Here is a 27479-nt window from a genome sequence, read left to right as displayed (position 1 = left end):
AGGGAAGCATGCTTACACAATTTTCCAGTAATAGGGATGGCATCAATTGTCAGCAAAGCAGACAATCTGGCTGCATGTGTCATTCAGGCTTGTTCATGTTCTGTTTCTCACCTGCTGGCTTTCCCTTTTGTGCTGAATTGTTACCAGAGCCCTGGGAAACCTGCTGGGTCCAGTGCCAAATTGTGTAGATCCTTTCCCTCCAAATACAGATTTTTGTCTCATTTTGGGTGTGTAGGACTGCTATTCTCACAGGAAGTTTCTGAAGGGGATGAGAAATGTTTGAGATCCCTTAAGGGATCCGGGCTATACTTAATCTTGCAATAGCTTTAGCTAGACAAGCTCATACTTGCTCTTTCTGTTTATACCTCACTTCAGCAATTCATATCAAATGGAATATGGTCTAAACAGGTAATTTCTAACCCTAGGTTGTTGTGGGGTATCTTGGGCCAGACAGGAAGGACCACAAGTGGTCTCTAAACTGCTGGTAGCTGCAAGTGTTGAATATTAAGCTTTTGCACTAAGAAGAGACTGGGAAGGAGCGGGATGGAGGAGAAGGAGAGTATGTCCTCTCATCAGCACTCTGTGAAGCTGGGAAACAGCTGCCAGAGCTGGACACCACAGTGGATAAAGGACAAAGCACTTCCATGTTTTGCACCCAATTGGTACAGACTGATAAAGAGTAGGAGGATTTTGACCTGGAGTGAGTTCCTCCAGGGTGCAGACTTTAAGGCCCAAAGGTCCAATTCAGAGCATGTGGTGGGTTGTCTGCATGTTGATGGGCTGATGAGTGAATCAAGCCAGGGGATGGAGCAGTTTTATTGCTCTCCATTGTCTCTGTCAGCCAAAGCAAGATGCCTTGTTCCCTGGAGCCACTAAAATGATGGCTTGTGCCTCTCACATGAAGAAAAAGGTCCACACAGAGCAGCCTGGTCTAAAAACCCACAGCCTGACTTTAGGAAGTGGCAGAAGGTGCTGATTCCCAGTGAACTGGATGTTTGCAGGGCACAGTGCAAGACTCGGTGAGATCCAGGCACTGCCCACTGCTGAGTAATGTTGTTGTGAGTAAGAGACTCATATAAGCCATCCATGGTTTCTATTCATTTTCTGCCACCCCCCCAGGCAGCTTGTGTGAGGCTGAGCAAGTCGCTTGATCTCTTTGGCTGCAACTAAACTTATCTTCATTATTGCACATTTTGGCTCACTTTCATCCTCTTCTATCGTGAGGAGTTTGCCTCCAACGCTGGTCTTCAAGCAGGGATGAGCATGCTGATGCTCCTTCCATCCTCTCACAGTCTCGTGTCTATTTAAACTGTAATGTTTTAGGAGCAGGGACATTAACCCTCATCTGGATTAGCATTGCTCTAATGTAAATAATATTAGTTACATTACAGATGTTTCTGTAATTAGAGTTCCTGTTTCTATAGGCATTTAAACACCCCGGCTCCTCATTTGACAGTTATGTTATTTGATTTGTGTTCTCCTGATGTGGAGATCAGTACAGAAACCCTTTTATCTCTTCTGATGAGCAGGTTTAGACTATGATTGGATTTGATTTTTTTAGAACCGTGTGTAGGGAGGAGCCCACAGATACCAGGTATGATGTGTGTAAGGTGGGATACAGCCACAGAATTTAAATGGAGGTTAAATAACATGACAAGAAGCAGGGCTTTAATCAGTAGGGTTTTTTCAAGGAGCATGAGGTAAGGACAAACCTTTTCAAAAGGAGAGGGGAGAAAAGAGCTGGCCTAGTTGGCAAACCCTTGGAAAAATTGGCCTCCCTGTCTCAATTTGTCTGCATTTTAAGTGAGACACAACAGTATTTGCTGGTATTCTGAGGGAAGCCCACTCATGAAAAGGTTTACCAGAGATGATTTTATCAGAGATGCTTGCCTCAGCAGATGGCTGTATGCTTTAAATTTAAACAGAGAGACATAAATAGTAGAAAAGAAAAGAGGGTAATAAGAAAAATATTAAACTGCCCAGTGCAAATCCTTGGGGAACTTCTATTGCAATAACTGACCTCCCATATAGCACCATTTATTTCATACTCTGGCAGCTTTATAGTGCTTGTACAGCTACAGACGAACACCAATTTGCCAGTGCAGTTTGTTTTGATAACTGTTGTTTTCAATAAATCTATATTAAAATCAAAGGGAAAATTAAATAGACTGAAGTCGGTGGCACTAGAGATAAGGTAGCACATTACTATGCTGGCCTCTTCAGCTGGAGGAGCTTTCCCAGCCATCCAGTGTGGGTCACAGGTGGGACAGATTTCAGTGGTCTCAGCTGTGCTTTCCAATGGCAGCCAATCTGAGTGAGAATTTTGGTGGGGGAAAGGAATTTTGATATTTCCAAGGTCAGTTACTTTCAGGGCTGCAGCAAAGGAGGAGGCTGGGGGAGGATGCACCACTCACTTCCACAGGCTCCTTCTCCTGGGTTTCAAAGGACAATTGCAAGCACACAGGTCAAGGTCTCCAGCCTTTGAACTCTATGCTGTGTCTCCCAGAACCCCTTAGGTGTTCCCACTCCTGTGTGACAATCCACACTGGTACCTGTGGACTGAAAGCAGCAGCAGAAGCAGGATCTGTGAATGGTCCCCTGGCAAGCGGGATGTCTGCATCTCAGATTTTTCTGGACATGGCATGTCCTTACCCTCTCTACCCCTGTCAGCCCAGGTACCTCCTGCAGCATTAGGGGAAGTCCTAATGGAAGAGAGGGAGGAGAGAAGAGAGAATAGAAATTCCAGGAGAGTGCCAAGAAGGAAGGAAAGAAGAAAGAAAGAAAGAAAGGAAGGAAGGAAGGAGTGAGCTAGGGGAAATGATGGGAGGGAGAAAGAGGCTGGAAAAGGAAAGAGGGTCTGCAAACACTGGAGATAAAAGACAAAGAGGCAAAAAATAGAATAAACAGAGGGGGAGATAGTGGGGAAATTAAAGCAGTACAGACAAAAGTATGTGAGAGCAAGGGTCTGACTCCCAGAGCAGGCAGCAACCCTCTACTCCCCTCCCTGGTGAATTCAGCTGTCCATTGGAGGTGTGTGTTCCTGGAGATAAAGGTGAGTCATAAGTTTGGTGAAAGGAGCTGCTTTGGTCAGGAGTTTAGGAACTACTTCAAAGACACAGCTCTGGACACTTGGAGCAGCAGGGGCTAGAGCTATCCAAGTAATTATTTCGTTTCAGTGGGGCAGTTTAGAGGATGGTTGAATCCAGGAAGTTTTCCATAGCACAAAGCATCACAACTGAGTCCAAATAAATTATGAACCTAAGAGATTTCATGGTAGAGTAAGTAATTCTTTTTTTCCTAGTTCCCAGTTACTCTGATCAGTGTGTTCTGGTAGAAAAAGACCAATTTTCTACCAGAACACACTGATTGGAGTAACTGGGAACATTTACTAGAGTGTATCAACATTATCCAAGCTTTTGCTGAGAAATTATTTAAAATATTAATATTTGGGGTGTTGTCTTTTTTTCCCCCCTCATCTCCTTCTGACAGTATTGTTTTATTCCTGTTCTACATTTTTACCTGATTTGGTCCAAGCATTTGGCCTAAAACATGGGATCTCCTGAGCTGGGGGGAAACCAGGTGCTCTCTGGGTAAAATATTTTTCCTTTGTGAAGTTTTGTTTCCCTGCCCACAGCAAAAAAAACAAAACACAAGTGATGACAGGCCTGTGCCAGGCCCTTTGCCTGACAGCCATCAGACCAAGGGGTAGTTCAGGTTTTTCAGGAACAATCATGTTCCCTGGGGCCATTCAGACTGTGCCAGGCACCCTCCCCCTGCTCTAGTCTCTTATGTCCATCTTTTAAAGGCACATTTGAAAAATAATTGTTAAAACCCACTGTAGCCCCAGTTTATGGCAGGGATCCTTGTTGTTCCTTATATTGAGTTTCACAAAGACATTTAACTGGTTTAATAGGAATCTTAAAAAAGGGTGGGGATCATGCCTGTCAATGTAATGTACAGTATGAGGAAAGGAAACAGTGTGGTGTAATGGATGGTTTGGGCTTCTAGAATGATGTAAAAATAAAACAAAAGAAATGTCAAAGTGGTAAAGTGAAAAGAAATACACTTTTTTATTTGGGAATATGTCATTAAACAACGACAAAAAAAATCCAAGCACTAAACTGTTTGTCCCAACTTAGGTCAAAAATCATATTTTTTGAAACCTCAGAATTTCCCAAGGGACACAAATTCCTCTATTATTATTTTTGGCCAGCTGTCTTCCATATGACTGCCCGTGAAAAGTATTTTATCTCAAGTTAAAATCCCACACATAAAAATGTCTCTCTACCTTCCAGCAGGTGTGCTTGTCCTATGGGAAGATTTGCTTTATCAGCAATGTGTTCCTCCAGGAGAAATGCTTAATTTTAGATGTTTTTTCCATTTACACTTAGAGTTCAAGACACTTGAGGAGCAGCTCAGTATTGGGTGGCCTGTGCAGGCGTCAGAACCCTTCCTTTACACACTGCAACATATTAGCTAAAATACTGGCAAAGACATTTTGGTGAAGAGTTTTATTTTTTTTAATGTTGCATTAAAAATGTTTAAAATGCTTAAAAATTTCCCATTTCCCTGCTGTTGATGCCCTCACTTTGAAATACAGCTTTCCCATGACAACATAGCTGTAAAACACATTCAGCTTTTTCTTTTTTTCCCTTTTTTTTCTTTTTCTTTTTTTACTAGTTAGCAGTGAAGTTTTGCTATAGCTATTAAAATATAAAGAATAAACTGCACCCAATTGCACAATATTTTTTACCAGGGTTAAGCCTGAATTTCTTTGTGGATGGCATTGAAATATCAAGATTAAGTATACAGTGTGAGCACAAGGGTTTTACGACATACTATAATGTAGAAAAGCTTGTGTTTCTTTAGCAAATTGACATCACTGTTTGCCCTTCTTTCTTTGTACTTCTTAGGTCTGATTTTTAGGAGCAAGAGTTGGAAAAGGCATGGTAGATGATTCAGTGCAGCTCCCTTGAGCTGAGATCATGCTGGCACCAATGGGACGTTTTACAGTGCTGTAAGTGGCTGGTTTCACAGCTCCCACCGCTCCTCTCCGAAGCTGATCCCACAGTTTAATGCATCACAGCCTTAGGACATTTCTCCTGATGTTCAGTCTGTTTTCCTTTGGTCAAGTATCTTGAGGAAATCCTTTGCTGATGATGGGTCATTTTGTTTTGTGTTTTGGTGCTGATGCCTTCCTGACACACTCAGTTTTTCTGCTCATCCCACGTACAAAGTGGGAGTGAGAGGCAAAAGCTGGATTCACTGGGACCCACACAAAGGGCAAGGGCACTGATCTACAGCCTGAGCAACACAATTGTTTATGTTTGCTTTGTATTTCTCTGCATCCTCTTGCACTTGTGGTTAAAGTGGGATTTTTTTGGAGACAGGACCAGCCTGTCTGACTAGCTTTGTGTGCTCAGTCAATAGAAGGTCCAGCAGGAATGATTCTGACCATTCCAGCAAGGCACAGACTAGAGAAATAAAATGCTCACATGCACCAAACCCCAGAAGTTTGCTCAAATCCAAGCAGATCTCCTATGGAAACATCCCATCCTGATGTGAAATGTCCAAGATTCCCTTGTCCTCTGGTAACATAGCCCAGTCAATAGCCACTTTCTGATGTCCTGCAATGTTTTTCTAATGCACTTTATTTCCTAGCCTGCCAAAGGCTGTCCCTCTCACCTCTGTTTTAACTGGAAAAGGATTTCCACCCCATGGCCCTGATTCTGGCTGAATTAATGGTTTTTGAACTGAATCAGCACATTTGAAGTTAAAACAGATCCCCACTGAGTCTGTACATTTTTATTACTGCGCAAGGAGTGCTTAGGAAAATAAAAGGAACGAGAAAACTCTGAGAGTGGACCACCCTGTTGAGGGGGGAAATGTAGAAATCAAGCATGTTTATATGAGTGATATTTATAGGGTCAAGTGACATATATTGTACGAGCCCTTGGAGCCCAGCTCAGGAATACCACATACCAGCCTGGGCACTCATGCTCAAGAAAATTTAATTGAAACTGAAGCAGGTGCAGAGGAGGTCTACTAAGATAGAGTGGGAAATGGAAAGATAAGATGCTAAGGAGACACAAGAAAAAATGGCTTGTTTAGGCCACCAAAGCAAAGATGGCAAAAATGGCTGGGATCTGAGAGCTGCCTATGAATACACCAGGAGAGAGAAAGAAACCAACAAGCTAAATCAAAGGATCATTTTTCCAGAATAAATTGGAGTAAACTAGCTATAATTACATTTTATCTGGGAATTAGAGATTTTTCCATCTATCAGGTAGAGAAAAGCTGAAGAAGCCTTCTACTTGGGTTAGCATGGGCAAGTAAAAAGACATATTTGAAGATGGAGGCTGATAAATGTGGATGTTGGAGAGGAAATTATATTACAAGATGGAGGAGAATGGCTCATATCCCTGGGACTTCTTTCCTGACCAATACTCCTACCTGTGGATTGCTTTTATCATCTGAAATACCCTTTTGCCTTTTCTTTGCTAAGGACACCAGCACCTTTAAAATCTCCTGTCATTGTCATCCAAGAGCCCTGAGCTTCATCTGCAAAGCTCCGAGCCCCACAGAACTGCTGCTGCTCCCAAATTCATCAAGGGGGTCACTGTCAGACAATGAGACACACTTGCTCCCATGGGGTTTGAATGAGCTGCTTTCTTTCAAAACACCCTTTAATTGACAGCTCGAAATAGCTTTCCAGGATGACAGGCTGTCATTAATATCATTCACCAGAATGATACCCCAGTGATAGTCTCTGTGTTTAGAGGGAAAGGCAGAGAGAAATCCTCTGCAAACAAATGTTTCAACAGAATACATGAACTGAGCTGTGGTTTCAAGAATGACAACATGAATATAAAAATGTACATTGTGAGTATTAGTATTCCCTTAAATATGTACTCACGTTGGTTAATGAGTCCCACCGGTGGCATTAGTAACTGAAGGATTTGGGTTGGCACGTTATTAACTTGTTAAGTAGAAAACAGTGATACAAAACTACTTGTCATGTGTATTATAAGACATTTAAAAGTTTCACTCAGCATAAGCAGCTGAACAGTATTAACAGAGTTGCCTTTAAAATGATCTGATGTTTCTTTGTGCCATAATAATGTAAAATCCCATTACTTTAAAAGGAGCTGTGCTCCATGGACCCTTGGGAAGGAGGCACTGGGAGAAGGGCTGGAGAATGTCCCTCCTTCTCTGTGCTGACCCAGCAGCAGGCAGAGAGAGACCTGATAGTTGATCTTGGGTTAGGATAAGCTCAGCCCTGTCTTCACACAGAGGATCCCTTGCAGCTGCCACATGGGGTCAGGGGGGTTTATTCTGTATTTCCCGCCTTACCCTGCCCCACTGATTTGCTACTTTCTAATCAAGCTCTGTCCATCCATCAGCCCAGTGGTGGCTTAACATCTGTGCTGAATGAAATTATGCTTTGCTCAGAAACTGTTGGGGTTTTAAAACAAATAAAACTTCAGGTAACTGTAGACCAGGTTGCTGGCAGCAGCAGAGGGATCCAGCCATAGGAGAGAAGGTCACAGCTGGAATCTGAGCTGATTTCCACCCAAGGTTTGAAGACAGTCTTTCATGTAAATTAGGACAGAGCAGACACTGCCCCAGCATGGACCCTATTTCCTATGGGCTTCTTCTAGTCATCTCAAAATCTGTAAAGTAGGGCAAGCAATTAAGACACCAGAGTGACTCCTGAATCACGCTCGCTTGCTCTTGGATAGAGCTGGTCCTGAGGCAACGGGGTCACGGGACTGACGTGGGCTGTGCTACCTGGAATAAATAAGGTGGCCCTAATGAGCAACTATCAGCCCTTTTGACCACTGTTCCCCACCTGCATGACCCAGTTTGTCAGCATTCCTTGCCTAGGGCCCCATGGCAATTGACCATGTGCTCTACTGGCACAGTCCCTTGGGCAGGGGAGCTGTTCCCAGTCAGGATGCTACAGGGGCCACGTGCATTGAAGGGCACACCACAGGATAGCTATTGATCACCCTCATTTATTTTTCCAGAAGCCTGGAGTGAGCCAGATTAATCTGTAGGTGACATTTTCAGTGGCCTGCAGTGTTCATTTGAGGCATAAGACAGGCTCGGACATGAACAATACAGAAACAGTGACAATATTTCGTAAAACATGGCTCTCTTTGAACTGGTTTGGGTGCTGATAGTTGTGCCAGAAAAAAGGCCTTCTGAAAGTGCAGTTGCTGGTTGCTGAAGGAATCTCATTGCTGTCCTGCAGTCTTTGGGTCACAGAAGCCGGCAGAAGCCAAGGTGTGGCCCTGGTTACTGCAGATAACTCATCTGGGAAAAGGGGTTTTCCCCAGTGAACTGGGCAGGAGGAAATCCGCCTGCTGTACTGCCTGGGAAACAGCACGAGGCTTGGCAAATGAAAAAAAGGCATGCACACCTCTATGAGCCCTTCATCGTTTGTCTAGACCAAGGAATTACATTTTACTGCAAGATGAAGAGGTCAGCAGAGGAAAGGCCTCTTCTCTTTCATCCTCTTAGAAACACAGGCAGGCTGTGAGCCCTAAATTTCAAGCTTAGGGACTGCAGTGTAATTTCAGCCAGTTTCCATCCCTGCTAAGGGAGGGCCAGGGATAGATTGCTCAAGGAATCACAGTGCAAAGGCCTTCAATTCACTCTCCTGGGCTCCTGGCAAACCATACATCAGTCACCAATGACTTGACAAATCATAGCAATATAGCTAAGCTTAGAAGTAAAATTTCACATTATCCTTGCTTATGTGGGTGGGAAGCTGAGAGATGCCAAATCTAAGAGGACTTAAAGGAACTCTTACTATTATTAAATGGTTTGCTGTTGGTATTTTTATAGTTCTGACATGATACTTTCATGGTTCAGGCCTCTCAAGTTCAAGGCTGCACACAAACAGAGGAAAGGATAAATCCAGCCTGAGGAGCCAGCAACTCAGTGAGAGGCAGGAGAACCAGACAGATTCACACCTCGTGTGGAGCATCAGTCAGTGATCTCTGCACTCTGATACTTATCTTTGTCCAGTATTTTGAGACATGGGGCCAGAGAAAGGCTTAAGGAATTATTTTAAGAGGAGAGCGTGACAGATAGGATTGCTCCTGCCTGCAGGCAAATGATGGGTGAGGCGGCCTCTGGAATCCCTCACAGTCCTGTTTGCATGAATCAGTGCTCTGAGTTTGTTCATCATGCATATGAGGAGTATCAGGGGTGTGCAAAGGAGCTGCTGGCTTGAAGTGTGGAGGTGTGAGTGAATGTGAGAAGTGGGGAAGGAAGCAATGAATAGCAGGGAATGGCCCCAGCTAGAACACTTGTCATTGCAGCTGAGATTCCAAGAGTTATGGATGCATCAGTAGGCTAAAGATTAGGTATCATTGCAGGTAAATTCAGAGGATCACAGACTTGTTAGGGTTGGAAGGGATCTCTGGAGATCATCCAGTCCAATCCCCGTGCCAAGGCAGGGTCACCAGGACAGGTGACAGAGGAACACCTCCAGGTGGGTCTCGAATGTCTCCGGAAAGGGACAATCCAAGGGCAGCCCGTTCAGGACTCCTTGCAGCAGCGAGCAGGGACGGGTCTCAGAACCCTTGCAGAGTGTGATAGAGAGATCGGGAGTGGGGAGGAGGTGCCACAGCTCAGGGGAGTCAAGCAAAGAGCAGGCACGGCTCGGACAGGTTTCGGCTAAGAGAGGTGAGTGACCACAGAGGCGCGGAGCCCTCAGGACTTGGGGGAGGTGTCCTAGCCACGCACTGGGATGGCCCTTGAGGACACAAGGCGGGTAAGTGCTCGCCCCAGGGCAGACGAGGAGTCGGGCCGGCAGGGAGAGGATGAGATCCCGCCGAGCACGGGGGGGTGGGAACCGGCGCCCCCAGACCCGGCGCGGCGTCGAGGCGCGGCCACGCGGCGGGGCCGGCCGCGGAGAACTACGACCCCCAGCGTGCCCCGCGGGGCGGCGCGAGACACGCGCCTGCGCGAGGGGGCGCGGCGGGTCGGAAGCCCCGCCCCCAGCGGCGGCGGGCGGCGCTGCGGTTGGGCGGCGGCGCTGCCGCTCAGCGCGGGGTCGGGGGTCAGAGTGCGGGCGGTGAGTGGCGGTGCCGGGCACTCGTGGTGCGGAGTGCGGGGCGCGGGGCCCGGCCCGGCCGGGCCGGGGCGGCTTCGCCGCGGGGGTGGTGCGGGAGGCGGGCGGCGGCTCGGCCCAGCCCTGCGGGGCCCGGCCGGCGCGGGGGGCCCCGCAGGCCTGGCGGAGACGTGGGGCCGCCGTGGCCCGGGGCGGGGGGTAAAGGCCCGGCGCGGAGCGGGGGCGCGGCCCGGCCCCCCGCGGCGGCGGGGCTCGAACCAGGGGCGTGGGGCTGCGGACCGGGCCGGGCCGGGCCGGGCCGGGCGGGGCAGGGTGGGGGTGCCGGTGCCGGTGAGGACCGGGGGCGGCCCCGGCCCGAGGGGAGGGCGCGGGGTGGCGGCGCCTCGTCCGCTCGACGCCCGGGTTGCCGGGCCCTCCGCGGCCCGGAGGGGAGGTCTGGAGGGTGGCTGTGGCAGCAGTCCCCCAGATCCCAGGTGCAGCGGGATCAATCGCTTTCAGGGCTTGAGGAAGGGAAAACAGCCAGTCTGCCCAGGGGCTGGGCACGGGCTGAGCTGCAGGCAGCAGCAGCAGCAGCAAGGATTTTTTTATGTTTTGGGATATGGAGGTTCATAGGTAGAGGTAATGCGGGAGTAGGAGATTTGTTATTGGTTTGGTTTTTTTTCCCTATATTTTTTACCCTGTGAGATCGAACTGATCACCTGTCTCAGATCTGGAGAGTGAAGTAAACTTGCGAAAGCTTAGGAGTACAGTCTGTTTACTTGTTTCCTGAGTGGCAGTAGGAATTTCTTCTCCTTTTCTTTTCTTGCTGCTATGCTGTTACAGGTGTTTCTTCCAAACTGAGATGTACAAAGAGGTGTTGTCATGTACTGCTGATGTTCTGTCTTTTACAAGTCCTGTGTCTGGTGGATTTACGTGGTCATTGCTGGCCTGTTTGCTAATAAGTGTGACATTTGTTTTGCTACTTCTTTACTTACCTAGTTTCTTTATTGAGCTTTTGGTTCCAGAGATGGTAGATTGGCAGCTGCTGTTTAGTCTGAACTCTTGATATTCTTTCAGCTGTGATGCAAGGGGACCAGCAAGTTTTCTAATATGTTAATGCTTGCGCTGTGTCTCAGGAAGGATGAGGTATACAGGGCTCCAGGAATGTACATCTCCAAAATACTTGTCCCATCAGATGCTGTTAACAGCTGTTGGAGGATTTTACCTGGTTTCTTTTTGATGGTAACTTGAATCGATTTTGTCCTGTAGTGTCTTTTTGCAACACTGTAGCATCTCATATCTCTTGATATTAAAGTTGGCATCTGAACTTTTAATAAAGAATGAATTATTCTGAAATTCAGTAGTATGTTAAAAGTCTAGTTGATTAGTCCCCACTGCGTAGGCTTGGGAAATTTGATTTCAGATGGTGTTTTTTTACTTCAGATATTTTTGTTTCCATTTTGAAGCACTGGATTCTGCCCTTTGCCACTGAATTTTCACATTAATTTACAGTGCGGACTAAATGTTTGTTTTGTTTCAAAGAGTGGCCCTGTGGCCCTTTTATGCATTCTTGTTCATCTCAAACTTTGAGTTGCTCTACATGAATAGTGTGTTTGGTTTGGTTTTTTTTTTTTTTTGTAAGGTTAGTGTGTTTAGACAGATTTGAATGGTACCAAAATCCAAAAGAAGAAAGTAATTAAAGCCTTTTAAAAATGCCTGTGTGCCTGATGCTAAATAAAGAAGACCTTGGATTGAATAAACACTGATAGGACCTAAAGTTTCTATTCTGCACTTGAGAGATCCTTCAGTTTGCTTTCTTTAGAGGGCCTGATCACTGCTGGTTTGGTGCTTATCTTGTTTTGATTCTGTTAACTTTGGTAGGCCTTGATTTTTTTGATTTTTTTTTTTACCCTCTTAAATTTTGGAAATAGAGTTCTGGAAAATACTTAAATGTGTGAAGTATTTGCATTTTACCCTATCTCTGTGTCAGTCCTGTGGCCACCTGCAGTGGAGGGCCCTAAGGCTGTGGAGTGCAGGTGTGGTGACATCCAGGTAAATGGTGCAGGACTGCCCAGGGAGCCTGGGCTTACAGGGGAGCATGGAAGGGTGTAAGCAGCTGTGCTTTTGTCACAAGTCTCTCAGATCTGAAGCAGGTATTTTTGCTAGAAATGGTCCTGCTGAGACTCCTGGTGTTTCACTAGTAGTGATGAGCTAACATACCAGTGTGGTGCCATGGTGAGCAGGGGAATAAGGGAAGAATTGGATGAGTTGAGGCTGTCAAGACATAACCTAGAGCAGAGGTGCTGGCTGTGCTAGGGACCATGTGGACCATTTCCCTTCTTCCTTGTGAGAAGTGATCTCAGCTGGCCTCAGGCCAGCTGAAAAGTTATGTTCTCCCTAGATATGTTGTATAGGTAAAGATACTTCTCTTCCAACCAAAAAAATGTTTTTGTTTTTTTTTAATTTAAGCTGTATTTGCTACAATCTATTTTTTTTTCCTGTGGTTGAATATTAGGGTCAACATCTTATCTTCCCTGGCAGATTTTCTGGGCTGAGACTGGGTTATGTGGAAACCATGCCCCACTGTAGCTGCTACTCTGCTTGGAGCCTTTGCCAGTGTACCAAGACACAGCTTTGGCTTGCTTTTAACACTTTTGGAGCTCATTTGTGAAGAACAGAAGTTACTGGTGTATTGAACAATGCAAATCTTGTTTCCCTGAATCCAGGTTGAGATTCATTTGGTACTCTCAGGTGTTAACTTTCATTTTTCAGATAACGAAGGTGTGCAGCTGTATAAGTGGTGTGCAAAACTGTGGCATTCATGTGTATGAAAATGAAATAATTATGTGTGCCAGATACCATTAAACAAAGGGTGGCCTACTATGTCTCCTTTCCACTAAATTAGGCCAATGTGCAATAGTAGCTTTTACTGACTGGATGGGTAGTAGCTACAAATCTCTAGCTCCTGGCACTGGGAGCTGTGCTGAGGATTGAGGGCAGTGAAGTGCCATAAATTTCAGAACTTATCTCAAAGACCAGGGCTGGGAAAGTTTGAATGAAAACTAAGACATGTTATTTTTGGACAGCGAATGGATTGACCATTGGAACGATCTGTCTGAAGGTAGAGGGGAACCTCCATTCTTCATGCTGCAATTCAAGGCCAGAAACTTTTCTGAAAGATATTCAAGCCTTTGGGCTGAGCTAAGGAAATGGAAACTTTAGGGCCAGCATTACATGAGGTTAAGACCAGATGGTCTGGTGGGCTTTGTGAATTCAAGTTGAATGTGTCTATGCTGCTAGAGCCAAGATAACTTCTCCATTCTCTGCAAAGTGCCATGTCATCCCAGGTGTCTCTGTCCTGGTCTGAGTACATGGGTTGGCGAGCAGCTGAGCTGACCAACAGCCCCAATGGCTCATCTCATTCCTGCTTCTGCCAGTGTGGGCTCATCCTCTTCTTTGAGCTTTGCTATTCATCCAGCCTGGCCCTGAGCTAACTCATCTCACTAAACCAGCCAGAAACTATCTTGTTTTAATTGTGTTTTATTCTGGCTGTGTTAGTCCTTTTATAGGTTCCTGTGGTTGAATCGGCTCGCAGAAGGGCCAGACAAGCTCAGGAACTGGTGTAACGTAATCAGCAGGAGAGCAAGACTGAGAGGGAAGGACAGGCCTGCCTCCTTTTGGCCTCCCAGAGCTGTTGGCTTGGTCATTTTGTGTAGTTTCACACTGGTGCATTTTCTTATGGCTCCCAGGCAGAGGCAGGAGACTGGACTAGAAGATTTTTGGTCTGATCCCGTGCAACTGTTCTTTTCCTTAATAGCAAATCTGTTCTTCCTCTTTGGCTTTTGCTGTATGTGTCCCTGTTATTGCTTCTTTGTTTTAATTTTTGTTCTTTCCTTTCTCTACATTTCTTCTAAGTGACCAGTCCTTTGCTGTGTGGAACTTCTTCAGACTCCAGCTTAGACCCGTTTGCTCATCTGCAGTTACTCTTGGAGAAGGTTTAAAAATACACAGCAAAGCCTGTCTTAGGAGACCAGTCAAGGAGCTGACGAAAGTGGGTTGCCTAGCAGAGGTGGCCTAATAAAATTGGAGTGGAATTGTACTGTGCATCTTTGGGACGGCTTCTGGGTGGTCTGTTCAGACAAATTCGTGTCCTGCTGGTGTGGAGTCTCATGTGGGTTTCACTGTGTTGTCAAGTGAACTGAGATGTGTTTGTTTCCCAGCTTTGTAGGGTGCCATAGCTGCAGCAAGTGCTTCCCTAAGTAATCAGCGCCTTCGGCCTTGCACATTGTGATCTCACAAGCCATCGCGTCTGTGATGTCACAATGGAAGAGATTCTGGTGCTCTGACATGTGTGGTCGTGCCTTTGACAAATCAGCCAAGGAACCCAGCGGCAAGAATGAGCTCAAGAAATGGGAGAGACCTTCCTTAACCCAAGAGTGCCCTCCATCCTTTAGTCAGCCTTTTCCATGTTCACTTATCTCTTCCATAATGACCATACAGAGGGAAACCAGTGCCTGTATAGGGTGAATTATTTTTTTCAGTTGACCTACCAAGATGCATGTTTCTCCCAGATGAGCAGTTGCCCAACTCTCCTCCTGTACCCCTCATTCTTTTCTGTTGTTCCCCTCACTTGTATTGCTTCTAATTTTAGACTGTAAGTTCTTGAGAACAGGGACCTCCTCATCTGTAGTGGGAAGAGCCTGGATGTGATTGTGGAGTACTGTAAAAACAAAATGATGAATGCCAAGTTGTATCTGAGCTGAGTAATGATGGGGCAGCATATAGACGTGCCATGACATAACAAATTTTCCAAAACACAGGTGTGGTTGTCTAGCAGTGCTGGAGACAAACCCAGCCAAACGTGAAGGGAGTGCAGCCTTGAAGTGTACTGTTCTCATGTTCAAGTGATGATACTGTGAGGTTAACAAATTAAAGAAAGAAGCAATTCTACCTGTCTAAAATTGTGTTACTTTATTAAACAGTTCTAAAAGCTTTGTCTTTTGTTATTTGTTTTACTTTATGTTGGTTGGTTTTTTTGGCAAGTTTGAGTGGTGAGAGTGGATAAGCTGGTCTTGTTCATAGTCTCTTGTTTCCTGCCTCACAGGCTAGCCAGGTGCTGTCATTTTTGTGCTGTAGTTCATCTAATGAAATATTTGGGTTTAGGTTAAGGTTGATTAAAAAACACCCTGAGTTATCTCTATTGTTCTTCAGTTATATTTTCACACAAGTGAAATATGGGCTCACATTTGACCTCTGAGTATGCATTTGAACAGCTACCAAAATTGAAGTCCTGCATTTTTTGTTATACTGTGTTCCAGGTGTCACTAAATGTGTGCAATTTTGTTCTACAGAAAGCATCTCTATTACCCTAACTTTTTTTCCTCCACAATTCAATAAAATAGACAAACCTGACTTACATTTTTGATTGGTTTTCGTTGCTCTAGCCTTTAGTTCAGTTGTCTGTTGGAGGCCAGGAGTCACAGCTGCCCCTACCCAGGTTTTGCACAAATAATAAACAAGCATTTTACTCCCAGAGCTTGCTTGCTTTTATTTTTTAATTTCAGTTTCTCTTGTAGTTTAGGTTAGTGGGGGGTTTTCTTGTTTGTTTTGTAATATGGTGGAGGGCTGTCTTGTCATAATGAAGTAATTTAACATGTGAGTGAAGGCTCTCATAAAATGTAAGTTCTTGGGTCACCCTGCCAATGTGAAGTTAGGTGTTGTCTTCCTGCCCCTTCCCTACTCAGCTTATCAAACTGGAAAATAAAAGGGAATATTTTGGGCTCAAAGGCAAACTGTAATTTTAATTTGATGTAGTTGTAAAAAGTTCATATTTATGTTATGTGCCAGGAGTCATTAAGCTCAAGTTCTTAGTCGACTAATTTGACCTGCCATTGATGAATTTGACTCCTCTGGAGCTTGTGTAGTGCACATCTTTCTCTGTGACTTGGGGGCTGCCCTGCAGGCCGGGGACAGCATTTGCACTGCCCTGCTGGCTCTTGTCACCAGCATTCTTCACGTGGCAGGAGTTTCCTGTCTTGTTCCTTGCTGCTTTGTTTGTCCCTAAGCAACCTTCCCAGTAGGAAGCCTGGCGTGCAGCAGCCGCCAGTGCAGATTCTCCGCTTCACACCCAGTGGGGCCCCTGGCAAAGCTGATGGCTACAGCTGACACTTGCCTTTCTCTTGGCTTTCCTTCCTTACTGGTGATCAAACTGTCGTGCTTTAGTGCCATGTGCTTGGACTGCTAAGGAAGCAAGAGCTGTGCTCAGCTTGAACTTGTCTTGGTACCTGCAGCTGATGTTCCGAGAACATTTTTTTCTTAATTTATTTTTAAAATATAGATGCTGGTTTTAGCCAGTACTGTCATATGGGGCACACAGTGTTACACAGCCCAGAACAGAAACTATCTTCCAGCTGAATCCCACCACATATAGCCATTTCCCATCTTACTGAGTGTAGCAAATGTAAAGTGCTGTCACATTTTCCTAGGTCTGTGTACAATCTGTCAAAATAATTCCTGAGGTCCAACCTCAGTTCATGGTCCCATAACATTTCATACGTATCTGTGTGAGGAATTTGAGCTGTGTGATATGAAATATTAACCTAGTAAGGTTGACTGCCAGATGTGACAGCTTGCACTGTCTGAGATTATAATCTGATCCTGTGTGTATAAGAAATATATATATATGGTGTTTTATGTAGGTTTGGAAATGGAATCACTGAACAGGTGGATTTATATGGCTAGAGCTGGGTTTTTAATTTTTGAAGCTGCATTGCTTGCATCGTTTTCTCTTGGAAAAAGTACAGGGTAACTAGTAGTGCTTTGCATTGTCATAGCCATTATAAATGCTTTACATGACATCTAATAAAGTGTGTTTGCTCACCAGCTATCTTGTGCTCTGAGGCACTCTGACCTTGCCAAAGAAGATGATGTGAGGTCTTCCCAGGGCACCCAGAGCAGTGGCTGGGTAAACATACCGTTAAAACTTCATTTGGCTGAAGGTGCAGAGTTTGCAGTGGGGTTGCCCTTGTTTGTATGCTGCCTGTGTAGGGAAATCCACATGCAATACCCCACTTCACACACCTTTGTTCAGAGCACTGCACCCTTTGCTACACGGGAGAGTGGGGAGGGAGGCTGCTTTTAGCATGGGGAGCCTGATCCTGTTGCTAGATGTGGAGCACTGCAGAAGCTGTTAGTGTAAACAGGCACTGTTAATTTCCTCCATGGATGTCACATGGTACTTTTGAGACCCTGATCTGCCATGCCAGGGTCTGGCATGATGCTGCTGTGTCTGCTTGGGGATGTGCCTGAATCCTGCCAAGGTGTCTGGTTTACCTTTGCCATGGACTCAGTGGCTTGGGAACCCCTGCACCAAAGTGTGTAGTGCAACCCAGCCTGAAGATTCATGGGGTCCATGTCAGACACCCTGGTCTTGCCAGTTAAGATACATTAGAGAAGAGATCTTGCTCTGGGTGGGTGGATAATACATGTTTTATTGCCTGTATTTGATAGGGGTTGAAGCCTGTCTGCCTCTCCCACTCCAACTGTGTGTTTTATTTGATGCAATAGGCTAAAGACCAGGTTTTCCTGCAACTAACTTACAAGCTGCTTTATTCTGAGATATTATATTTGTTGTGATGGGCCTTTAGACTCATGGTAGTTAGAAGATTTAAAGCATGCATACCTTAAATATCTTTTATCTGGCACATGTTAGAAGAAAATATAAGTAACTTCTATTTGGCTGTAATGCATTTATGAATGACAGCCAAAGCTGCAGATGAAAAGGCAATAGGTAGAACTGAGCCCCTTCAACATAAATGCCATGTTGGGCTCTTCATTTTTGGTTTTGTAACTTGAGTTTTCAGTTTTTGAGGTACCTGCTCTCTGGCACAGTGCTTTAATAAAGCAAACAGCTTCAAAACATGAAAGCCTTGAGGCAGGGGCAATGCATATATGCCATGGAATTGGCAGTGTGGGCAGTGGCTTAGTCTTAAACATTTCAACTTCTTTGATTTTTGCCTTTCACTCAAAAGCTTGGAAAGGGAAGGTTACCAAACGCGTGTTTACTCGAAGCACACAACCTGCTTAGCCGCAATTATCTCTTAATCTGGTCCTTCCGAGTTTCTCTGGTCTCGCAGGTAAATACAGATTTAGCTGTTATTCAAGGCATATTATTTACCTCATTAAGTGTGTGTTTTGGCACGTGCATTATTTACCTGACAGACTAACGGATGGGAGAGAGCAAATGCTGTCTTTTGTGCAAACAGTGACTTTGTTTGTGAGCAGCAAGTCCCGGTTTTGCTGTGGCCACTTTGTCTCCATGTCTCATGGTGGGTACTTCCATCCCTTCATGGTAGAGCAAAAAGCCAGCACAGGTGTGGAGAGGGCATGCTCATAAAAGGGCAGGTGGGTGGCATGTCAAGTGATGGACTTCTTCCACAAGCAGTGGGACCAACTGTGGGGATAGATTTAAATATCCTATATAGCTTGGTGTGTGTGTATATGTGTGCATACACAATTAGAGGGGGTACTCCTATCCTTGTTCAAGAGGACTGAGTTGGTGCAATTTGCTTCTTTAGTTATCAGTCCCTGTACCCACCCATGTAACACCATGAACTAGTCTTGAATTCTTATTCCTGTAGATCTACTAACAGACCTGAGGCTGACCCATCTTGGATAGTGACAATCCTGACAACTTTTTCCTGCAAAGTTTTAGAAGAAAGGTAGCAGGAGGGGAAATCCAGGTCCTCTCAACATGGATAAGGCAATTTATTTAATAGTGTTAGATGAAAGTATCAGAAGATGATGGCTGAGTGAGGTACTGCTTTGGGAGGAAGACTGTAGCCTGTAGAGTCCTGCTTGCATTTTACACTTCCTGCAGTACCTGCGTGTGATCAGTTGAACTGATAGCCTCCTCTGGGAGAAATACCTGAAATTAGAAGTGGAGTGTAGCACTAAAATCACGTCTCTGAGAAACCTTGTATACAGAGGAAACGAGAACTTTCCTGGGGAGAAACCTTCCAGCCACCAGCCACCTGGATTTGTAATGGAAATGCCATGTTTTGGTGCAACTGGCAGATGTTTCAGGGTCAAGCTGTTTGGATGAGTTGTAGTGCTGGTATGTGTATTGCTGTGTTTAATTTTTACCATGTATCAGAAACTGCATTGTATATGAAAAGATAAAAGGCCTCAGAAATTTCAACAGGGCTTAGATTGGATATTCTGTGTTTTATTTGGTTTGTATTATGTTTTGCCATAATGAGGTTCAGCAGTGGGGTGTGATCTGGTGCCTAGAGCCATGACTGTTGTGTATCTCATAGTTCTTAATTTAGAGTCATTTGCAGAGGTTAATTTTCAGTTGCCTGTGATTCTGAACACCTTAAGCTCAATCCAAATGTCATCTGTTGTGCTTAGAGCAGGTTACTGTGTTATTTCAGGTTTGTGATGCTGGAACCTCCACTGAGATGCACAAAGGGAATCCCTGTCAGAGGAGGACAGTGAACAGATACCAGTGGAGATGAGATGTAGGTGTGCATGAGTAACATGAGTCTCTCTTCAGTTTCAGATGCCTCTGGATGTTCAATGATAGCACTCCTCCATACTGGAGCAGCAAAGTTTCCCCCAAACTTACTTTCAAGGTCAAGACAAGCTGTGTCCCTCCTCTTCCCAGCTGGTGTTCTTGAAAGGTTCTGCTCCATCGTAAGCAGGAAACTGGCGTCCCACGGCTTTGGAGCTTCCATGGCAGCAATGTCATCCTTCCCTCCACAGAGATATCACTACTTCTTAGTGCTGGATTTTGAGGCTACATGTGATAAACCGCAGATTCATCCTCAGGTAAATAGTTAATCGTGTTAATTGTTGCCTTGCAAGTTGCTGCTGCTCTTCTGAGAGATAAAAGGAAAAAAACCACAGTGCTGGCTCACTAATTTTTTCTGGTTTGTCCCACCTCCTTTCTGTTGCTGGTTCTCCAGGGCGCTTGCCAGTCACCTGCTGTCGCAGGAGCAATGCCAGGACTGTTTGGTGGGAATGAATAAAGGAGTCTGATTTCCGTCAAGGAAGTGACAATTCATGTGTTATTGAAAACACAATTCATATGTGTTATTTAAGTCATGTATACTTGTCATTTGTCTGAACTGGGAAGGGTCTAAAAGTCTTTGGCTGGAAGCTTGCATTAATAGATGGCAGCCATGTTTGATTCTGCAAGGAAAAATTCTACTGTTGGTAACGAACAGCTTTAGGAAAAGAATATTTTGAATTATGGGAATATGTGCAACATAATGGTATTGCTAAGTAGAGAACAAAAACAGTTTTTTAGATCATTTCAGCAAGATCAGATATCTTGCCTGGGTTTTAACTCTGGAGTGTAATGAGACAGGAAGAGTTCAGCTTCAGAGAGATCTTCTAGTGCTCTGCCACTTGAGACATACGGAGATCCAGATGAAGTACAAAACTTATCTGCAAACAGTTCATCCACAGTACTGTAGAGCAGATTAGTAAAAATATTCTCAGTTGTTATCAGGATAGGCCTAGGTTTTTAACTGGAAAACTGTACTAAAAAGAAGAAAACCCTTGATATTAGGTTGTTAGTGAACAAACAGAATTTCTGGGTCTAAAGTGGACTCAGCCTCCTCTGCAAAGTAATTGGTCTGCATATGTTAGTAATACCTGCATTGGGTCACAAGTTCCTTTTGCTTTGTTTCAACTATATGAAAGGCTGAAGCAGTTTTCGGTGTGGTGCCTCATTACTGAAGTGACTCAGTGCAGTGTGTGCGTTTCCCAGTGCCGCTGTGTTTCCCTTGCACTTGTCCTAACAAAGGATTGGTGCGAGTTGGGATCAAACTTGACTCCTGTCTTCCTCAGTAGTGCCTTGGTGGGTGCTGCCTGTCCTTTGTGTTTCTTGAAAAGTGGATAGCAAATTCCCTGCTCTTTGGCTGGCTCTTTGTGGGAGGCTGTTGTGGCTCTGCATCCAGTTCTACTAGCAGGCTCTTAAGCACTCCCCAAGTGAGATATCAGGCTATTTCCTGCATGCTCTGCCTCGGGTGCACAGACCTGTCAAAGCTGTAAATCGGATCTACCTTGTCCCTTTGGATATGGGCTTGGTCTGTGCACATTTTGATGCAAAACCATGATGCATGTGGAGCTAGTTTACAGCTGGCAGTAAAAAGGAGCATGAGTGGAATATGATTACTACTGTTTTAAGGAGCTTTGTCCCCAAGTCCTTGCCAGGGAAAGTAATGGTCTGGGCCAATGCAGATCTGCTATATATTTTGTTGGTGAGATAGCACCTTTAAGGTGGAGATGTTCTTCAGTGTTGTTTTTCCAGTCTGCTGTGTTCAGTGCCTGTCTGTATCATATAATGTGTTGAAAGGGCTGTCAGTCCCTCACATCCTCACCAACAAATTAGTTTGACAAATAAAGAAATTACTTTTACTACATGGGTCTCAATGTAGCTGGAAAGGCTGAAGGTGCCTGCCAAAATCTGGAAACATATGTCTTTGCTGACCAGCATGGCTTTTGTCCTCTTCACTGCTAGGCTGTATGTCATGGTGAGCAAACTGTGCCGTGCATTTCAGTGATGTTTTCTGCAAAGTTTTAGTGACAGACTCTTTCACTGCAGGATTGATAGACAGGTTTTGGAGGTTTGGTCTGAGGTCAGAGCTGGGAGCTAGAAATGGTCATGTGCTGATCTTCACTGTGATACTGATAATTTTTTTGCTTTTATTTTAATACCTGCAAAGTAGAAGTTTAGATACAATGAAATTCAGATGCAGTGGGATTTGATGAGAAGGCTGTGTATACAGAGCTAAGCTAAGCTGTGATCCACGTTACTTTAAGTGGGTAGGCATAGCTGTAAGTTTAGCCAGTTCAGCCTAAAAATCTTGCAAGAGTTCACTTGCCACCATACAGCACATTTCACATTTCTCACTCACTGTTCTTAAAAATATTCTGGCTTCTTACGAGAAACTACTGAAAGAGCTATCTTTTTATGTACACTAAGATGTGTGACTGCCACATCTGCTCCCCCCTCCCATTGTATTTACTCGTGCTCCTCTGTAACTGGCAGCCTTGCTGCCTTTATCCCTGGGGAAGTCCTTCATGCTCATTCGTGAGCCCTGAAGACCCCTTCATTTCCATTCCCTTTCACATTGCCCGATCTCTCTCTGAGGTCTCGTGTTATGGCCTCTGTAATGGGGATCAAGGAGGGTCAAGGACAGTGGTATTCCCCTGGGAAGCCATCTGCATTGTGGCTCTGGTGGCTGAGACTGCTGTCTGAGTGCCTTGTGCCCACTGCCCTGTGCTTTACCACTCACTGCTGTGTCAGGCATCGAGGGTCCTTCATGTTCCCTGCCCTATACCCACAAAGGAACGGGAGCATCCTTGCAGCCCTGACTTCTGACTGCTTTCAGAAGATACGCCCCTCCATCAGTGCTTGTTTATATACACATAGAAACCGCTCAGCTTTATTGGCTTTCTGGATGTATGCATGAATAATGGGACCATCCCAGGGAGAAAAGAAGGTGTGGGGGGTTTTAACTGCACAGTCTGTGTCATGTAGTGTTTTAGCCAGCCAAAGGTCATTAGGGGTTGGCAGCAAGAGATGTTTATGGCTGGCCTCTCGCATCTCTTTAAAGCTTACCTTGTGCCTTTGGAATGGGATCTGAAGCCCATTGGGGTCAGTTGGGAGCTGTCATTCTGTGGAGGTCAGTGGACCCTGAATGGTGGTGGTGTATTTCATTTTTCAGCTCTGAGCTTTTTCTTTTACTGTCTGATAAGAGTTTATAAGTACCTGCTTTTATACACTGTCAGCCCATAGAGCTGGATACATATGGAGCTTTAGCTTCATGAGAAGATGCATTAATAAGTGGGAGTCTTGCTCTTTTGTCCCTTCGTCCTTGTAGACACCAATGTTTATGATGGTCAGTGCTTTCAGTGACTGTGTTAAGCAACTCCACAGACTCAGATCTGTGGCTGCCTTTATTAATGCAGTAAGAAGGTGTGCCTCTTTCAGTCAGCAAGCCAAGTATCTTGCCTTCAACTTCAGCCAAGCAGATGAAAATAAATTATTTGTTTTAAATATAAAAAGTCTGACAGTAGAAATCAGATCTGTTCAAAGCTGAATTTGAAATTGGCCTTCTATATATGATGTTAATCTCTACTCTAATTTATTAAGGCCACTTAAATGAAAATCAAATAAAATTCGAGCTCTGTATGTCTGCTGCCTGGAAGCATAGAAGAGCATCAGATCTCTGACCTGCTGGAAGGAGCTGGATCTAGGAGTAGCTGAGCTGCTAAATGAGCTTTCAGTAATGATAAAGTTGCGTTTTTTCATGTCAGTTTTTTCAGGTGTTCATTGTCTCAGATTCATTCAAATTGGCAATCATTTGGGAAGTAGTAATTGGCCTCTTTCAAACTCTCTGTAAAGGGAAAATATGAAATGTTCAGATCTTCTTATTGCTGAAGAAGATTGTGACCAGAAGCAGAAGAATAAATTGTTTACAGCCAGTGTTTTCTGTGTCCTCCTAAACAGTACTTTTTAAATGTGAAAATATCTTGATTTTTTTGTTAGTGTATCCTAGATACTTCAACTCTGTTTAGCATGCATTTAGATTGTTATTTTGGGAGAATTTTTAATTATAATTGCTGTCAGATAAAACTGGATATACTAATAAATATAAAACACCACTCACCATTTCAACATAAAACCATAAACACTGACACAGACTAAGCAGATGTTCAGTTACTAATTTATTTTTGGTGTTCAAGCAAATCTGGATGATCACAGTACATATGGTGACTGGCAAAAGTGTATTAACAAATAGGAGCCAGTCTTTCTGTAAGATAATATTTAGTACAAATGCAGGAGAAGGTTATATCAGATTCAGTGTGCCTTTCCTTGAGTGCTGCTGTAAAAGAGCATTACATGTGTTTTCCCTTGAACATCAGTCTCACATCCAGCTCCCAGTCACGGGCAGGTACAGCTGGAGTGGCTGTGATGTTCTGTACAGCTGCCTGTCCTGCTCTATCTGCGATCTTGTTACTGCAGCAGGAACAACTGAGTCATGTGTCTCTCTGCTCCTGAGCTGCTGTGATTTATAGACTGACCTTGTAATGGGAATGGATGCTAATTTCCACCAGATTTAGGCCATATCAACAGATGTGCAGTCCCTGCCAAGCTCTCTGTGTAGGATGACTAGATAGAGGATAGGGAAGCTGCCTTGGGACCCATACCTGAAGGTACTTTGTAGGAGGAATGTGTCCTTGAAATCACAAACTTGCTGCAGGAAGAGGCAATGGAGGGATCGCTCATCTGCTGGGGAGCAGGCTGCAAGGTACTTTCTGTGTGCTTTCCATGTTGTTTTCCGTGGAGACTGAATCAAGGCAATCCCAGCTGAAGGCCAGGATGGGAATGCAGGTGTCTCACACAGTAACAGACATTGTCACAATCCTACCCAGAGGTGGATAGAGGACCTATGTGCATCTGTGCCTGCCTGTTCTATCTAGACATCCCCATGTAGCAGCTTTCATTTTGCACTGTTTTTGTGTGGCTGTTAAGCTCAATGCACTAGAAATCACCTGCCAAAACCTTTATTGAGGATGATCATGAGTTGCTGAAAAATAAAGAAATTCAGGCTTGTTTCCCATGGCAACTTTAACTCAGCATAAGTATTACAGTAGAATATTAATCTGTAATTACCTATGTTCATGCATCTTGGGCTTGGGTGTAGTTTTAATAACCTACTTCTCCATTCAGCTTCTTACAATGCTGTTTCTAGAGAAATGCTGTTAAAAATACATGTAACATGGTGACTTAAAAGTATTGTTTTTTTTTTACTACAGGTAAGTAAATATGTATATATTTATCACCTCTTTGCCAGTTATGGCTGTTATTTTGCTATTGTTCTTACATCAGAATGCTTTAAGTTTCTAGAGTGGCAGGAAACAGTTCATATAAAAGCCCTTTCAAATGCATTTTCCTGTTTGCATTGAGATTTTGAACAAACCTCTTCAGGCCTTGTAGCTTTAGAGGATTGCACTGCACCTGGTGTCAGACCTGCACTTGGAGACCTCCCTCATTCTCCCAGTAAGTGGGGACAACCTTGCTGTGACCCATATCAATCTGACAGGGTGGGTTATGACTTCAGGCAACAGAATTAGCAGTATTTATTTTAAACCTGATGAGCTAGAGAGCATGAACAGTTATTGAACCCAAGTCTCCTGGAGAGCACAACCATGAGACCACCAGGCAAGACATTTGATGCACGAAAAAAAAAATATCAAAGCAATGTTTTATTTAAAGATATAAACCCAGCATTATTATAGCAACAATTCTGAAATACCAAGGCACTCGGGTGGCCAATGGCTGCAGTCCTAACCTGACCTAACCTGCTCAGCTTTTGGCTGGCTATTGACAGGCTGATGAGATGACTACTTTAAAGCAATCAGTCATGTTGCCCTTTCCCTCACAGTGTGCAGAGACCCCACATCAGTTATGCATCCCTGCGTGCAATTTCCCACCTGTGCTGTTTGAACACTGTATCCTTAGCTGTGCAAACATTACACATCGTTTAGGTGACAAGTTGCAAAGTTAAGTAGACTTGTTGTTACAGCAGAAAGTAGTTGAGTGGCAGTCACCCTGAAAGGAAAAGATCCAAGCTAGCTCAGGAATGTGCAAGTGTGCTGGATTGGTTGCCTCTCCATAAAGCCACTGATGAGGGCTATGTGTGCTTCTTGAAATACTCCCATCATGTGCATTTCTGAAGTGAAGGGGATGGGTGTCCCAGGTTTGTATATTTGCTGTGCTTGTCCTGCTGTGTGCATGGCCCAGTGTGGTTGTGGATGATTGGTGTGTGCCTGCTGCTCTTTCACAGCCTCTGAGGCATGGGAAGTATTTTGCATCACTCCCAACATAATGTTTGAAAACTAGGCAGTATTCTTTCATGGCATAGTGCCCAGCTAGTGCTACTTGGGGATGATGCTTTTCAGGCTGCCGTGGTTCCTGGGAAATTGTCTTTGCTGTGTTAAAGTGGTCTTGTCTTAGCTTTGAACAAAACCTTCCTGATAAAGAAGCAATGCAACTCAGCTCTTTTAGTGAGAAGGACACAGGACATGCTTAAATCTTGTGGGCTTTTTCCCCTTTATGCCAAGCTTGCTGTGCAACCATCCCTGTGTTATCTTTGTTGATCTGTGCACTTGTTAGCTGGCAAAATAACTCTTCATAACATTATTTAGTTCCTTTCTGTCAGGCAGAAATGTGCTGTCATCAGCAGCTAGTTGTGATGTCTGTAAAACCCTGGGTATTCATTTACATGCACTAATGTGCCCTTTCTACCCATCCCAGATGTTTTAGTGTTGTTGGGAACATTGATCATTTGTCCTGCTCAATATCAGGTGAAGAGGTTGGGACTTGAAATGATCTGATAATTCTGCAACAGGGACTGCACGGGCTATTTGTCTGCCATAGAGAGGAGTGGATGTGAAAAAGGATATAGTGTAGTTGCCATCTTGCAGTGGAAAGGTAATACTTGGAAATGTGTGTGTGTGTGCTGTTTTTAACTTGGTCTGAGTGCTAAACTTCCCCCAAACTGTCAAGCTTAAATTGTTGTTGGCTGTGTCAGTAGAGATGTTCTGGGTGGTTAAATATATGTCAATAGTGCTTGAAGAAACACATTGAAGTGCTGATGTCTGATGGTTTATATTTCTCATCCCATGTGTGAAAAGAAGGAGATTCTGCCTTACTCTTGATGTCTGGGTCCTGCTGGAAAGATCAAAATAGCTTAGTGAGTTTTGGCAGGGAAAGATGATGCTGGTGGTGAGAGGTAGGAACCAGCCTGGGAGAAAATGATTACTGAAAGTTTTGTTAAGAATGGCAGGACAAGGGTTGTGAGCCTGCTGTCAAGATTTCAGGTGCAATGGCAGCCATGAAAAACTCCCAAGGACCACAGTGGTAAGTTTAGGAGAAAAGAGTCGTTTGTGAGACGTGGATCTTCCTTTTGTTGGCCCAGTAAGAAGGGACTTGAGCTGATGAAGTACTTCACTTTGTATTCCATACTCTTTAGAAGAAAAAAAAAGATTCTATTTCAAGAGAGTGAATAAGACAATCAGTGAGTGTGAGCAGGGGTGATCACAGGAAAAGGCAGCTGTGAGTGCAGGCTGGATGGCATTGGGGTTATGTTTAATGCAGTGATGAGAGGTATATAAGATGAGGTCGTTGTTGCAAAAATGAGAAAGGCAATGTTCTGGCCTGTGTCTGCTGTGGGTATGAAGAGCAGTTGGGAATTTAAACAACAGCAAGGGAAATTCAGATTAGACATTAGGAAAAACTTTCCTATGATAAGACTAATGAAACAGGAGGATAGAGTGACTGCCTGGGGAGTATGTGAGTCTCTCTTATTGGAGTCGGTAAAAACAGCCTAGA

General features: G+C 44.5%; 1 protein-coding gene across 2 annotated transcripts in view; it reads left to right on the top strand.

Annotated features, from left to right (window-relative positions):
* The first annotated feature begins 9987 nt into the window (after positions 1-9987).
* ERI3 (ERI1 exoribonuclease family member 3) overlaps positions 9988-27479 on the top strand; it is a 129481-nt gene continuing 111989 nt past the window's right edge. Inside the window, exons 1-2 of one of the 2 annotated variants that reach the window (XM_071436573.1) lie at positions 9988-10090; positions 19623-19897. In XM_071436573.1, the coding sequence (XP_071292674.1) occupies positions 19646-19897 (252 nt within the window). In that variant the 5' untranslated portion in view covers positions 9988-10090; positions 19623-19645. The remainder of the gene's footprint in view (positions 10091-19622; positions 19898-27479) is intronic. The other variant, XM_071436574.1, reaches the window with a different exon arrangement.

This window comes from Agelaius tricolor, unplaced genomic scaffold, assembly GCF_023055355.1.
Source record: "Agelaius tricolor isolate 1412-34295 unplaced genomic scaffold, bAgeTri1.0.p SCAF_11, whole genome shotgun sequence".
In the NCBI taxonomy this organism is placed as follows: domain Eukaryota; kingdom Metazoa; phylum Chordata; class Aves; order Passeriformes; family Icteridae; genus Agelaius; species Agelaius tricolor.
The sequence above is the reverse complement of the archived record's forward strand: the minus strand, read 5'-3'. Positions and strand labels throughout refer to the sequence as shown.